Here is a 16,518-nt window from a genome sequence, read left to right on the forward strand (position 1 = left end):
ATGTACTTAGGAGATATGCGGCTCCAAAGAATGTGAGGCCAACGGCAACTAAATCACGGCTAGTGCGTATGTGTGTGTTTGTGTCTGTCTCAGCGGGGGGCTGAAGTGGGGAAAATGTCTCCTGCAACCACAAGGTTATGTAACCACATACGTATATGTTAAGTGTTTATATAACTCATCGCACTGCGCTGACGAACATAACACCCTGACCATGTAACAGCACTGTGTGTGTGTGTGTGTGTGTGTGTGTGTGTGTGTGTGTGTGTGTGTGTGTGTGTGTGTGTGTGTGTGTGTGTGTGTGTGTGTGGCATTCCCTTAAGTGTGTCAGTGTTCAAAAGGGAGACAAAGAGATAATGAGTCCACAGGCAAGATTAAATCTACAGGAGGAGATAGAGAAAGACAAAGCAGACACAGTACCCCATATGAAGAACTGTATCCACAGACTGAATGTGTGCAGTATATAAAAGCCTCTATATTCCACACACTGTGGGTTTTCCCATCATCTCCTCAGTGGTCTGACAAATGTGTGTGTGAACACCCTTCCAGCCCTCACTGGATAAATTCAAAATTGCATAAGCTGTTTACTTGGCTCTGAGAAAAGTGTTAGTGATACAAAGTTGTCACCCGACAGTAACGGAAACAGCTTCAGACTGCAGCGAGTAAGGTTTTCATGTGAGCTGTCAGTGGCTGCTCTTCAGAGACAAGAAGAAGAAAGGAAAAGAAACTTTTCTGGAACAGATCGGTAAACGTCTGCCCTTGAGCTGGAAACATGAATTGAGATCATGATCTGTGGTCGAATGACATTATTAATGACTGTAACAGCATTGACTGTGACCTCCACTCTGCAGTCTGGTTTCTAGGAACAGCAGTCGCAGCACTGAGACCTTTACATCACAACATCCGGAATATATCGACAGGGAAAAAAAGGGGGGTTTGTTTTGTGTGTCCAATCAGAAGTCATGCACAAACAAATGTTCACAAATGCACTCTGCTATGACTGTTTAAACGCAAATGACATCACTGGTACAGGAAATGTAAACTACTCCCCAGTCTAAGATGTGTTGAAAAAAATGCAAAAAAAAAAGAGAATTGTCATCTGATGGTGGCAGAAAATGAGTCAGACTTGGGATAATCAGGAGTAGTCAATCAGTGAGAAAGGATCTGAGCAATGGAAACACGTGAGTAATGCATGAGCATGTTTGTAGTGCAGCATTGAGAAGTTTTTTTTATGACAAACTTGGGATTAATGGCGCTTAAATCAGACGCCGATTTCGACAAGCCACAGCCGATGCCGTCTGCAAAGATGAAAATTACAAGCTTTTCACGACTGCTTCAAGTCGAGGCTCGCTCACAACTTCTAGGTAAAATATCACTTTAAAGGCTGTCGAATATTTTTGAAACCACGGACACAGACTGGGATTCAGGTTCATGCTTAAGTTTTTGGGAGACGACCTGCAGCCTGACAGAGACTGGTGTTGAATAATATGAATGCTGAGGTAGACCTTTGAGAGCTTTTTGAAAACATATCAAATACCTGCAGGAGATTTATTTGCATCCTTAAATCAGGAATTCAAATAACTGAACTCGCGCACAAGCAGTCACATGGGAAGTATGAGGTCCTGAGTGCTTGACCTACATACCAGAGCCACCTCTGTCACTTACCCAAACACAACAAAAATGAGACATACCACACTGGTGAAATAAAGATCCACTGTTTTCAGGTGTGTGTGTTTGTTTTCAGCGGCTTCCAACACAAACTCCTTAAGTCTAAGTCATCTCTGCCCCTGTTCCGCTCCCTGTGTGTCACTGACCCACACACTGGAAAAATTATTAAATAAAGTGAGTGCGGTGGACAGTCTGTCTGGGTCCTGCCCTTCTGTCTATGTAAGCAGATTACAGATGGCCTCAGATACTGCATTTACTACAGCGTGGCAGAGAATACTCTACGTCACGCATTTCACAAACACAAGCTGTCTGGTTATCCAACACAGACAGGAGGTTACAGGAAGTGGACAGGAAATGGAGGGGATGCAGAGTTCACAGGAGCAGAACATTGAATTAATTCATCTAATCATTTTTATCAGACACTGTCATAAGCTCTTATCTGGATGTTTCTGCTGAGAACACTTGTTCCCTCTACACCAGGGATTATAAATATACCTACTCTGTCAAAGTTATTTAACATGTTCTGGAAAACTTAAAGCTTGAAATGGAAGTCATGTTGCTATGGACATAGCACTTTCTATACATGGTGGAGATTTCCTGTTTGTGATGGTCCTGTCCTCCCTATTCTGTGCCTCATTTTCACCTTTCCATCTCATCATACACCTTCATCACCTTGCTGTACTTTTCCCTGTTACTCTTTTATTTCTCCTTCACACCTCTCCTCTCTATTCATTTGCCGCCCATCCCTACCCATCCTCTCACTCCTCTCCTCTGGATGTCTTGTACCTTTTATCTTTCCTCATTGTCCTTCACCTCTAATCTCCCATCTTTCCTCTTTTCCCAGTTCCTCTTGTTCAGTTATATGTTTGAGTGCGCTCGCAGGGTTGCTGTGTCCTCCTCTGTTACATAAACTCTTCTTGCTGATGTTTTGGTGTAAAACAGGAGGAGAAAGCCTCACCAGGCAGAAAGACCTGCAGACGTTCGGCATGCTGCCATCATTATAACGTGTAATTACATCAGTCTGACTGACAAAGACAACAAGCGGCACTTTGACATCACAAAGTTTGATCAACTCACACTGCAGAGTTTGTGTTTGTGGGAAAATAAGTCAAAATGCTCCGATTTCAGCTTGTTAAATATGAATATTTGAATATTTACTTTGTCCTCTTGAGAGCCTGCGCTCCACTCTATACAGCTGGTGCCCTTTTTACTTTTTGACCCTCAAACATCCTGAGTCCACCAGTGACTGAGTAAAATTAATGTTGTCCTTATTTTTCACCAAAGTGACCTCGAAATGTATACGCTTTTAAGTTTAATCAGCTCATTACGATAACAACAAATTACCAGAGTGGAAATACTACAACATTTGAGCCAAACTTAGAAAAACAAGTAATCATAGAGGGATTGAAGCATGAGATGAGAAAAATCCCAATTCATCCCATTTCCAGTGAGAGTTTGACATGATTTATTTCAGCTATAACTTATCAGAACAACTAGGCACTCCCAGCAAAAGATCAGTTCTCTAACTTCATCCAAGAGACACATCCTTTCCTCTAATCAAGTCTGGATTTCCTCTCATTTCATAAATAAATACAATAACCTGATCCAGCCTTGGCTTGTGGCCAAACTACCCACCTGATTACATGAAAATCTATTCCGTCCTGTTCTTGAGAAGTCCATCAAACAGGCTGACAAGGCAAAACACATGAAGACAAGAAGGAAAACCTGCTTGAAAGCTGAGATGTGATGGGAAAAACACAAAACACAGACGTCAAGAAACAGGAAGCCAGATTTTATCTGACAGCTACCAGCAGGTTCCGAATCAGCGAGGCGTTCGTGTTAAAACGTCAGGAGGGGGTCAAAATGTCGACGTGACAGAAAATGGAGACGGGTCGGGGATGAATGTGAAGGTGTTAATGAGGTCAGTGGGTGACGTGTGAAGAGTTGAGGTCAACACACAGAACCTCTCTTATTCAGTACCAGGCTGCTGCACTCGGTGAGGCGACCTGCTTTATTAGGAGTCTAATTTGCTTACACACACACACACACACACACACACACACACACACACACACACACACACACACACACACACACACACACACACACACACACACACACACACACACACACACACACAGACGCCGAGGCTGGTCGGACAAGGGGGGACGCTTATATAACCGCTGCCTCTGGCTGTTACACAACCAGCATGTTCACAAGAACCTCACGTCCCGCACGCACACACGCACGCACACAAAGCTGTTCCACGTCACACACACTCACAAGAGCTCGCAGACCCCGATGAATATGGTGGCATTTCAAGAACATCTAGACTTTTAGGAACGCATTAAAATATTGGCTCACAGCTGCACATGTGCGAGTGAGAATGTCTGCCCCTGTGTGTGTGTGCGTGTGTGTGTGTTCATACTGTTCTCTCATTTTTACGACTGCTTTCCAAAATCGGGGCAATGGTAAAAATGTCAAAGTGATGCAGGTTGGGGCTGATGAGAACATAATTAAGAGGACAAACACAAAACCAGATAAAAACAAAACATCAATAAATCCATCGAGAAGGAGACAGATTGAAGAATTAAACTCAGATTTTCCTGCCAGATACTTGCTGGAAGTCATACACAATCCAGACTGACGCATTAAGCAACCAGATTCTTGATAAATGCCGCCTTTATCACTGACTGCTTTCACTGATTTCATGGATGTTTGTTGTTCTAAACTCTCTGTTGATTTTATCTTTCGATGTACTACAAGAAACTTTTAACTAGTTATGAAACTGTATGAGCCCTCTGTATGACCTACAGACAAGACCATCAGCCAGAAGACTGGATATTACTTTACATATAAATAGCTCTTCTAAATGAGTTCGGAGGATGACGCAAAGAGTCTCACAGCAAGAGGAAAGAAGCTGCTCCTTGGTCTGGTGGTTGCCAAGTTACGGCACTAAAACAAAGTTTACTTTGTTTGACCGTCATCATGTTTGGTCGTCAACACTGATGAGTTGGGACCACAATGTCATTTTGCCAGTGGAGAAACACTTAAAGGTGACCTCTGCTGTTTTCTTGTAAATTAAGTTTCAGTTTACGTTCAGCAATTTCTACTGAAATATAATATCTGGGGTCTGAAAGCATCACTGTATCTACAGGGGTGAACAGAGGATACATCTCACATCAGACCTAGAGTTTAAAAAAGAAGCCAAAACTAAAACAACAACAAAAGAAATAATAACTATCTAAAAAAATAATAATTACTTGTGGTTTCCTTCCCAGGACAAATCAAGATTTATCAGGGTTACATAACTTGCCTTGAGAAAGACAAAACAAAAGAAAACATATCAGAAGACTAATGCAGCTTGCAACATGACAACACACACACACACACACACGCCTCTTTTACATAACCGACTGCCCTAAATGAGTTATTAAGGCTGCTTTATTAGAGCGAGGCAGGTGAGTTATGAAACCCTCCCGCTGGCTGCGTGTGTGTGGCTGCGTGTCAGAGCAGCCAGAGGCGCAGAGAGACAAACACGACAAAGAATGATGAGAGACGGAGAGAGAAGAAACAATGACTAGAGAGAGAGATCGAGAGAGAGAGAGAGAGAGAGAGAGAGAGGTGAGGCGAGGTGGTACGCTCTGTTCTGTTTGTAGGCCAGTGTGTCACTGCAGCAGAGGAGGGAGGGAGGGAGAGGAGGAGGTGGAAGAGGAGGAGGAGTGAGAGGACACACATACAGGCCTGGATGCTGCCACACATCACCACAGTTCTGGTCAATCTCTGAGAAATCTCACCTACACAAAACCAGCACAACAAAACCTTCACACCTCTGTAAACTGTCTATCACAGTACATCAGACTGTTCTAACCGTATGCCATCATATTATCCATATAAACCGCAACACTCTGAACACTACTGGACCGCTAGCTGCACGGCTAACTAGCTAAAGGTAGCTCCAGAAGGCCGCAGTTCGCAGCTTTTCTGGTGATAAGCAGCACTTTATTTGAGGCTAATGCTTATATACTGCTCTAGTTTCTAAATAAGTCAGATGTTAGACAGATAAACGCTCCACAGGCTTTACATGAAGTTGCCTACAATGTGACTGGTGGTGGTTTGGGACAGACACCGGCGTCATGAAATTCACTCTCTGATCACAAGGCTGCTGTAATGTAACACTATACAGCAATGAGGCCATTTAGTGAGAGAGAAAGGGTCGAATGAGGCAGGACAGAGACAACAGCACAGTTTGTTCACATGAAGGAAGGAGGGAGGGATGAAATCTGCACTGAAAAACACAAGGAAAAAAAGAGAAGAAAGAGAAGCAGAGAGAGAACATGCAGGAGGGAACAAAGTAACTGGCACTGTGCAGCAGTGAGATAAAAAGAAAAAAAAATCAGCCAACAAAGAGAACCTTAAAAGGGGGAAATTTACATTGAAATGAGAACAAAGAGAGCGGCTATATCTTCTGACGGGAGGAAGGAGAGAGATCAAAAAGCCCAGACGTTTAACAAAGGCGACATTAGGGGAAGTGGGAACGAGAGCCATGTGGCTGGCCCGGCGAAGCCGACATCCTCTCTATGAGCTGTGGTGTTATGAAAGCAGCCAGACTACACGTGCTCCTGGTGTTGGCCCCGACCCCGGAGCCGGTCTGAACTGGACACGTTGTTCCTGCCTGGCGTGCCGAGGACAATCGCAAACCGTGCGGAGCGTGCAGCGCTGCACAAAGGAAAATAGGAATCAGGACAAATGGCTCCATCCTGTTTTGTTGGGCCATAGAGGTGTTGTTACTGCTGGTGACTAACTCCCCTTTTAGAATCAACCATCCAAAACCATTAAGAGTATTTGTCATGTGTAATCTTGGTGTTCAAATGCTTTAAAGCCCTCCTAATATCACACTCAGAAAGGATGACAGGTGTGATCGGTGCACCCACCGGCCCGCTAACCTCTGCTTCAGCCATTTCTGCCTCTTGACAGCCTCAAAGTGAGCATACAAGTTGCTGTCTCAAGTTGCTGGAGACAAGGAGGGGAAGGTGGGCTTAGTTCCCAGACCTACCACAGTGTTTCTGGGATTGCCCTACTGGAATCGTTCTCCCATCCGTGACATCAACGGGGGTGTCCTGGAACATGCTCCAGACTGCGTCATGCAGTGAACACATTGTGCTTCTTTTCACAATCAACATTTCATCACGGATGGACAGACTGTACCGGCAGGAAGACGGTCATGAAAACACGCTCACGCACACAGCCTTCATAATGCATCGAGGGAGAACAGCGTGTTCTTTTAGCCTTTATCACTACTCGACATGCCACATTCACAGCCACGACAAGGCACCTAGTGTGTCTTTGCACAGCGAACACCCAGAGCAATCCCAGGAATTACAGGCGCGTAGATGTTAGTTGGTTCTGAATAAACAACCCCAGTGAATATGTGTTGCGATAAATGCCAACACAGTGAGAGGCAGAGGCAGGAGAACACGATGCACCCTGAGCAAAACCACAAGGAACGATGACTAATGATGAACAAATAATGAAATGGTGTTTTGGTTTTTTTTGCAAGATCCTGGTGCTGAATAATAAACAGATGAACTTTTCACGCAAATACTACATCTTGAAATATTCAATAGCTATTTTTTTTATGTCTACAGCTGTAAATTAACTTGAACTTCTTTAGTTACATTCATGCTGACAAAATCTATATTTTTCTAATGTCAGACACAGGCAGACAGTACAGTGGAGACTGCAGGCAGTCAGGAAAATGACATGTTTTTCTTTGTTTTGTCTCGGCGCTCTGGATTTGAAATGAAAATGACTGTAATGTTGACTAAGAGCTTTAATTTGAGACTGTTCACGTCAGTTGGGTGAACACTGTGGGACATTTGCAATGAGAAAACAATCCTCTATATAAAGACATAGTGAGGAAGGAGTTTTTAACAGGACAGGCCTTAAAAGGTTTTTACTGGCAAAGTGAATCACATGACCTTAACAGACCTAATGATGTCAGTCACCTTCTGAATGTCTGCATTTGTGAGTCTGAGACACCAGACGGTCAATTTTCAAGGGACTGAAGCAGGGGTGCCCAAAATGTTTTCCTTTGGTGAGACAAAACTGAAATCTAATGGACGGGCCAAAAGCAAGCACATACTGAGATACTATGGTAATGAAGCACCTATCATAATATAATTTTATTTTCATAATCACTTGTTTTTTTCTGTAGAAACATCTGGCGGGTTAATTCAAGATCCCTAAAATTGTGAGGCTTTGTAGATAAACACCTATAATTCTTGTCTTGTTCACCTGAGGTGGACGTAAACACCTCCGAATCAAAGCTGGAACTCAACATTTAAACTGTAAAAGTATTTTCATTTTAAATCCTATGTGCAGAGACAGCACACAGTAGTGGTGTAAATTCATGGCACAAATCCCTGAATCCAACATGAACTGCTAAAAATACTCTTCTTATCTCTATCTCCATCTTCTTTGTCGGAAAACAACTCTTTAAACTCCCTCAGTTCCTGCCTTGCCATATGAAGAAAGAAAGCAGATTAAACTGAAAAAAAAACAACAACAAAAAAAAAAAACCTCGTTACAGACTTTGTCTATGCATCCAGATGAACGGCGGCGGCGCTCTGTCCCCGCCTGCCGCCTCGCGCCTTTACCCCCCTAACCCACTGGTCCGATGAACCATATGTTTTCCTGCCTCCACATGCTCACACTTCCAGCATGGCTCAATCCCACACCGACCCACCAATCAGGCACCGGCATTGGTTTAGGTAACCGTAGAAACAGCCAATGGGAGGGCGGGCCTGAGACCACAACACGAAAGCGAGGCAGCCTGCACTGCACAGGGGGGAAAAAGACCGGCTGAGAGGTGGAGAGAGTCTGACTCAGAAAAAAGAGAGAAAATGGGACGAATCCAACGCAGACAGATGATTGTGAGCGAAAGTTGAGAAAAATGAAGAGCTAGATGGAAGTTCAGAGAGAGGAGACGAAAAGAGGGGAAGACAGATCCACCGTGCATGTTTAAGTAGGTACGGAGCCGGTGTTACACAACAACGTTAAGTAACTTCACAAGCGTCCATCAGATGCTGCTCATTCTCAACATGTCCAGGAAGGTTTTCTGCTTATCAAGTCCTATTTTTACTGACCCCCTTTTCTCTCTGGCTCAGTTTACAACGCAGGTTTCATCATCTCGTCATCAAGAGATGAACTGCTGAGGATCTCTGCAGCTTTTCTGTGCAGCAACTCTCTCTCTTCTCAAACCTTTGTTCTCCCTCTTCCATCTCTCCATCTTCTTCATCCTACAAACTTTCTACCCCCTTTTCCTCGATGTCAGGGGATTTCATCCCTTCCTCAAAAGGTCAGAGTGATGATGTCACCTACCTGCGAATGACTCGGATTCGTCCAGGAGCAGCATGGTTATCGCTTCTCAAGAAGATCTGGTCTTCTCTGCTGTCCTTGGTCCTCTCCTCTCTTATCTCTTCCTCTCCCTGTCAAACTCTCAAAACTGCCTCCTCTTTCAACAGAAGGGAAGTTAACTGGAGATGTATTCCTCGCCTGCTCTCAGCCTTTTGTTTTACACACGGCTGCTCTTTAATCTACTGCCTCAGTGACTGACTGACTCACTGACTACTGGCCGTCTGCTCGGTGTGCGCCTCTCTAGTCAATAGCACTGTGAATGTGAGGCAGAGGCAGGCAGGAGGGCTGGCAGCTGAAAAACTTACATAACCCTTCATGCTGGAGCCGGGGCCCCGCTGAGGGGGGACTCATACGGCTGATCCTCACTCGTTCCCTCCCACCCGCCTTTTCAAAAAAGAAAAAAAAAAAAACACTCCTCCAAAACACACAGAGCATGTACGGAAGCAGCCACCCACACATTCATGCTGCCTGTTTTTGTGTTTGTCAGTCAGAAAAAGAAAAAGAAAAAAAAAACAAAACATGGCTCTGGAAAGACGTCCGGCTCCGATCAACATGTTTGTCACTTCAACAGAAAAGTGCTTTAAAACAATGCAAAGAAGTGACACAACTCCCTCAGACAGTATTTTATGTGTGACTGATCCATTTTATTTTATCGATTTGTTTTATACTTTTATCATTGTTGCATGGGTTGGATTTCGTCTAATGTTTGTTACCCGAGCATATCTCCAACATATATTTTGAATTACTGTCTAGATTCCAACTATACCAAACACCAGTACACTGTGCTCAAGATAGGTACATTAGCATTACTTATGAAAACATATCTAGAGTTTTTTCCTTTATGTGTAACAGTGAGGCCCAAAACATATGCAACATTTCAAAGTGATCAGCCGATGGAAAATGAGTCCAGCGCGAGGATAGCATACCTGCCACTAACAATGAAAAACTACTTCACAGAAAGGTAATTAATGAATGTAGACACACCGGTATGGTTATTATGAAACCATGCCAACCACAAATAGCTTTCAAAACAAAGTCTTGTTTCATGAAAATCAAGGAAATACTTTAACCTTTCAGGTTAATAAGCTTAACATATTACATGCTTTAAAGCTGCAATATGTATAATATGGCCTCATCTCTTTCAGGTTTGAGGGAAGTGTGTTTGATGATAAGTTAACAAGGCAACTGAGCTCATTTTCAATTTGAAAAAGGTGAAAGAGAAACTTTTCGGTTTTAAAAAAGGTATAAAGTTATTTAATTTTTTGACAGTTTGTGAGTTTAATTTATTTGTGGCTAGACTAAAAAAGCCGTACGGCTTTTTGGGGCGAAGCAAACTTGCAGCTTTCACGCATCTCATCTGTTAATTTTAGTCAATTTTATGAATGTTTTAAACTGAAAGTCTCACACATTAAACCTTTAAGAGTGAGTGTTTTTACTATTACTCTCTTTTTCTGTTCACTTTCAATTAGCTCTGCTAAAACAACCTGTAATCGGTCATGTTGTTATGGCGATAAAGTATAAAAGGATTTTACAAACACACTTCTTCCCGTAGGAAACACAGACCTGAGTGCTTGTATACATTAGAGCTGGAGCCCTGGTGACCCAGACAGACAGTTTGAATGTCTGTGCAACCTAATCAAGGGCACAGGGGAGTAACATGGCTGCTGAAATCTGTGTCAAGGTCCCTGAAGCACCTAAAAACTAATAATGGAGTCTAAAAAGTTACACAATCCATACAGAGTACTGCGATAACCTTGATGATATTGAGCAAACAATTCATTTACATTAATATCTGCTGTGGATGTGATGCGCTAAAATTTGGCTTCTGAAAAGCAAAACAGTTGTTTCTCCACTCATTACAAAATAAGATCAACCCCAACATGTACACAGGGAATGGTAGCAGACGAAACAATACTGATGAAGTTCTTATAAACCTGCTTTTCAGCACTACTTTAGCACCAGACTACCCTCACAAAATGTGTAATTATAAGAAGAAAGAACTTCTTCAACATTCCTCGTTTTAGAAACTCCCACGTGAAACGCCGCTGTGCTATGTATCGTCAACATAAAGTAAAACAGCACACTGGAAACTTTCCGACCATTAAAAGAGAGTACAGCATGTCCTGGAGCAAATATGTCTAATTTGCACAGTTAATTCATCCAGTGTGTTAGTATTTTCACACACCCGGGGGGACAGTTATGAAAACTTACAGGAAACCCCTCACGCGGGATTAAATGGCTCATTACTTCAAGACTGAAGCTACTTTGATTTAGAAAAACTGAGGGAAAAGAGAATGCTTCATTCAAGATTCTTCTACAGACAAATTGGCATAACTTTTATCCAAATTAATTGATTAAAACCCTTGTGAACTGAGACAAAGATTTGCTTTTAGGCACAAGGACAACCCTTCCATCTATTTCACAACATGCCTTATGAAAGCTCTGAGCTCTGCTCTGCCCGAGTGGCCCCGGCCACAGACTTGGCACCGCAGCACATGTAGGTCAATAAGATAGAAAGCTCCCTTCTGTCTGCATACATACACTGATAAGTAGACAGACAGCAGGAGAGACATGAGGACTAATGCGGGGAAGTGAAGACACCGATGTGTGATAACAAAGAAGCACCAAACCAGTCAGCTATCAAGAAATGTTCAGCTACTCACCCATGTCATGTGGTTGAAAGTTTTTTTTTTGTCTCCTACTTCTTTGCTGAGAGATCCATACCTCGCCTGCACTTTCACTCTAAACGTATTCCAGCCAGTGTGTATTCCTCCTCCTTCATACTGCTAGTAACACACTTCCCTGAATGTCCGGTCTAAACTGTGTCAATGTGTGTGTGAGAGTGTGTGCGCGAGGCTCTGAACATCTAGTCTCGTCTCGCAGCTTTACCGGCGCTCCAGTGAGGACAGAAGGCCATGGGGACAATTACAAAACAATGAGTCGCTTGAAAGCTGCCCCGGCCTGCCGTGTGTAGGAAACCCCCCTGCTCGTGTTGCTTCTCCTCCCTCTCATTCTCCCCTCCCCCAGCCAACTGACATAGGAGCAAGTGTGATGTCACAAAGCCACGCCCACTCCATAGAGGCAGCCTTAGGTAACAGGGGTAATGGGGTTCGACCAGGAAAAGATGTATAGAGAAGGAGGAGGCAGGGAGGTGGGGGAAGAGGTTGAGTGCAGGGACGTAAAGGGATAATCTGGAGTGTTGCTGATCTGTGATCATTTCACCGGAATCTTTCAAAGATCACAACTCCAAATAAAAGACAAACCTTTAAAATGAAAGTGGATTCTGTGATGGTGTCTGAAATATGCCAGGATGAAAATCAAGACTTCATGGCATGAGATGGACAAACAAAGAAGGACCAGCCAAATAAAATAACTTGCAAGTGCTTGAGGTTTCTCATATCAAGTCTCGGCCATTTCAAACTATCCAGGAAGTAAAACATTTGAAATCAATGACTGAACCTATGTCATGATCGAACCTATGCCATATACATTGTAAAATTTCATTGTTATTTTGGTCACCTTCAAATTTCAATTTCAATCAAAATGACTTAAGTCAGAACAGAAATTATATGATATGTCCTTGTTGATAGTATGCAGCTGACACTACAACGCTAACATGTTATTACAGACCATTCAATCATCATCATTTGGGCCTTTCAGTGATTATCCCTGTGGGGGTATGAGGCAATCAGAAATGGACAGGAAGGAAGGGAAAGAGAGGAAAACTACAACTGGAGAAGGAGGGAAAACAAGAAAATTAAATGAAGAGTGAGAGGCAGATGAAAAGAAGAGAAAAGAAAAAAGAAGCAGGGATGAATCAAGTCATGTGCTACTACTTTCGGGTCAGTGCACACGGTGGAAAATAAAGTTTGGCTTCGCGGGACGGTATCGCACGTCGTAAACAGCAATAAACACGTCATAAACACCATAATTGCGACAGACAGTAAATTTCAGCAACACGTAAAAGGCGAAAACCATCAATGCTGGGGATGGTGAGCGGAATGAAGGGGAAACACGAAGTACATACCCAAGACAAATGAAAACTGGAGGGGAAAAAGGTGAGCAGGAAGCATTGAAAACAGGAGCCACAGGTTTTAAAAAAAGACCAAAAAAAAAAGCTAAAGAAAGGGAAAAATTAAGAGTAAGGTAAAGATAGAACACCATCAAACAGGTGAAACGAAGAAGTCAACAAGTGTACATGAAACCAGGAAAATCAGTGACAATAAGGGGAGGGGGCTGCTTCAAAACAAGCCTGTGAACCCAAAGACCCCTTTAAAGCCATGTCGGTGGTGTGGGCTAATCCTTCACAGACCACTCAAACACATGCACACACACACGCAGGGTCGAAGGTGAGAGCCCTGTCTCACATGGCTATACACACTAACCCACATTGCTACGCCTGGGGGAGGGGCAGCAGAGTGAGGTGGGGGAGGAGGCGGGAGGAGAAGGCGGTGACAGCAGTGATGTGAAGCAGAGGACTGCCTGGCAACGTATGATGGCGCTCACACACATACGCACACATTCACCTTTGCCACAGTACCACAGTTCTGGTATCCTGCCACGCCTCCTCCTGTGGGGGAAAGAAAGCTCACATTTCACTGTTTACATAACCTCGATTGACCAATAGAGAGAGCGAGAGACAGGGAGAGAGAGAGGGAGAGAGAGAGGGAGTCACAGTGCTTTGTTTAAAGGCTGGAAGAAGAACAAATCTATGTGACAAAAACAATCTGTTAGTGATCTGTAAAATTATGACTATGCATCAGTGTTATTAACTGGACTGATGTGTCGCAGCAGAAGAATCAAAGATAGAGGAGCTTGTTTTGCTCTAATGTTGATCAACAAAATGTAAACATATGACTGAAGTCCATCAAAAGCTCATGTTCGCTCTTCAAGCTGTTACTCCTTGTTAGCACCGAATGAACAGCCCAACAGTAAGAACAATATTAAAACTAAAGAGCTGGTACCCAGACAGTTTTGGTGTATTGATACTGTATTGAGCCCCTTCTCGCCTTGATGGTAAGAACCACCAACAGCAGAATTCTTCAGACACAATATCACCCATGAAGTCATTAAGCTGTAGGAATGTGGAAGTGTCACTCCATGGTCTCAGTGTGTGATGTGAACCCCCACTGATTAGTTTGACAAAGTTAAAGCTGCTTTGTTTTTATGCTACAAGTATGCCGGTCCTACCAGTGAGTATTTGTCCTCAACAATGGATTGAAATTAATATGGAAAAAAAAACGATGTGTGGCAGATCATTATGGTGTGCTTTACACTGGGGCACAAAACCAAAGTGAGTGATCATCAATGGAAACATCTACAAAAGTTGAGTCTGAGTTTTAACTTTTTCACAGCGTTTTTCACCTGCATTTTAGCCACACTAGCCCCATTCATATCGCTGTTTGCATGCAATTCTCCACACCCTCCTCTGTTTGAAAGTTTCAGATGCGGAAAATTTCAGGGGGGAAATTTTGCTCCTGCGCTGATCCGCCTCTGGAGGTAGCATCAGGGCCACATTATTGGTGAACCGCCCCATTGTGAACGGATAAGCCGGAGGCGCAGAGCGGGGGCGTGTCGGTCTGACTAGTCTGATAACTGCACAGGTCCCTCACTCAACTAAATATAGAGAAATGTCCTACATAGCAACGTTACAGGACCAAACAAAAGTAATGTAGTAACTGTCGCTAGCAACTTACACGAGGAAAACAAATACCACACCTGTACATGGAGCAGAGCCCGTCCTACCGACTCTTTGTCATATTTCTGCACGAAAAACAGTGTCTGTCACTGGCAAAAAACCTTAACTCACTGAGTGTTTGTAATGAAAATAAATCACCGCGAAGGTCAGCCCTCTGTACCGAGACTTCAGGGAACTTTCCCACAGAAAATGGCCTCCGTCCCCGCGAGTGACAGCTTCCAGTTTACTGATGGTGATTATGAAATGCATGTATGTAATGAAATTTAGCGCAAAAAACATAACTGTCACTTTCCAGAATGTTTGGTGGGTCAGGATCTTAAACACAACACATTATAACAGCATCCATATGATTGTAAACTGTCCGCGGGTTTAGATTGACGGGGAGGGGACACCTGGGAAACACCAACGTCATCAAGATGACGTCACACCTCTATAGGAGCAGCAGTGCCAGCTTCCTGTGTGAATTACACAGCGGTACGGCGGAGATGCTTCGCTCTTGGTGAATCACCATCAGCATAGAATTGGCAAACCACCGCTCCGGATATAATGTGGTGAAGCTGTGTAAAAAGGGTTACTGTCTGATTTGACCTGAATGTAGCCTCACACCTCTGCTGCTCAACACCAGAGGCCCCCCAGGGCTGTGTGCTCAGCACCCTCCTGTTCACACCTTACACCCATGACTGCACTCCCAGAAATGGAGTGGGACACCACCATCATCATCAAGTTTACCCATGACTGAATCCCTGACTTGACCTCAGACATGAACAAAACCAGTTACGAAGCAGTGAGAGGACACTCTGCTCCTAAAACCAAGACTACACAGGTACTACAGAGTTAGAGTGTAGATTTGTGGACCATGCTGCCTTAAAAAAATAATCTGAAGTTCTGTCTGCCTACTGATATAAATCATGTGAAATGATCAAAAGCTCAGGAACACCGACTCAGTGGACCCGGTGCTGAGATTGTTTCCTCCATTGCCGTTTCCAACATCAAGAATGAACCTTGAACGTGAGCATGAGTGGATATCATGCCTCATTAGGAACACAAAGAGCCAGTCGGTGCTCATCAGAGTAACTGTTCGTGCTTTTTTAATCTTCATCAGTGAAAATAGGTGACTTGTATTGTTTAGACTTTTGAATTTACTAAAAAAACAGACCTATTGAGACATGTGACATTGTAAAGAAATTAATGTTGAATCAAAAGGTTTTTATCTGAATAGTCATGACACCCAGATATAAACAATGATCCTATCTGCCCTGGTTTAATCTCTTAGTATTTTATTTTCTCAGGCTCTGACAGTAAGTCCTCCTGGGTGACAAAGACAATGTGTTTATCTTTAGCTCTTGCTGTTAATTCTGTAAAATCAAGACAGTGAGACTCTTGAGGCCCACTTTTGATGCCCCACATTACATTTAAAATCTGCATTAAAGGATGATTCAATATTCTTAAAGATTATTCCCAATTGGACACAGCAACATGACTAGAAAGCTTCATTTTTGAAAAAATAACTAACATCATGTGTTTACAGTCCAACAGTAGAGACTAGACTCTGTGTCTTCTTCTGGAGCAGCCTGAGTTGAATGAATGAGCTTGGAGGAGGCTGCGGGAACGAAAGTAAACCTGCACAAAATGTCTCAATGTAAACTCCACATAGAGATCTCAGCATTTGGATTAAAGCTGTTCAGTAGATGTAATATGTTGAGTCTGATCTGTGTGGTTCAGACTGAGAACTCTCT

General features: G+C 43.2%; 1 protein-coding gene across 5 annotated transcripts in view; it reads right to left on the bottom strand.

Annotated features, from left to right (window-relative positions):
• Positions 1-16,518, bottom strand: part of LOC119022517 (helicase ARIP4-like) — a 71,141-nt gene that overhangs the window by 26,372 nt on the left and 28,251 nt on the right. The window contains exon 1 of one of the 5 annotated variants that reach the window (XM_037103469.1): positions 11,748-11,958. The exons of 3 other annotated variants lie outside the window; for them this stretch is intronic. In XM_037103469.1, coding sequence (XP_036959364.1) covers positions 11,748-11,751 — 4 coding nt within the window. In that variant the 5' untranslated portion in view covers positions 11,752-11,958. Of the gene's footprint in view, positions 1-9,048; positions 9,392-11,747; positions 11,959-16,518 lie in introns of those variants that run through there. One more of the 5 variants, XM_037103468.1, reaches the window with a different exon arrangement.

The sequence above is a fragment of the Acanthopagrus latus genome, chromosome 7, assembly GCF_904848185.1.
Source record: "Acanthopagrus latus isolate v.2019 chromosome 7, fAcaLat1.1, whole genome shotgun sequence".
NCBI lineage: Eukaryota > Metazoa > Chordata > Actinopteri > Spariformes > Sparidae > Acanthopagrus > Acanthopagrus latus.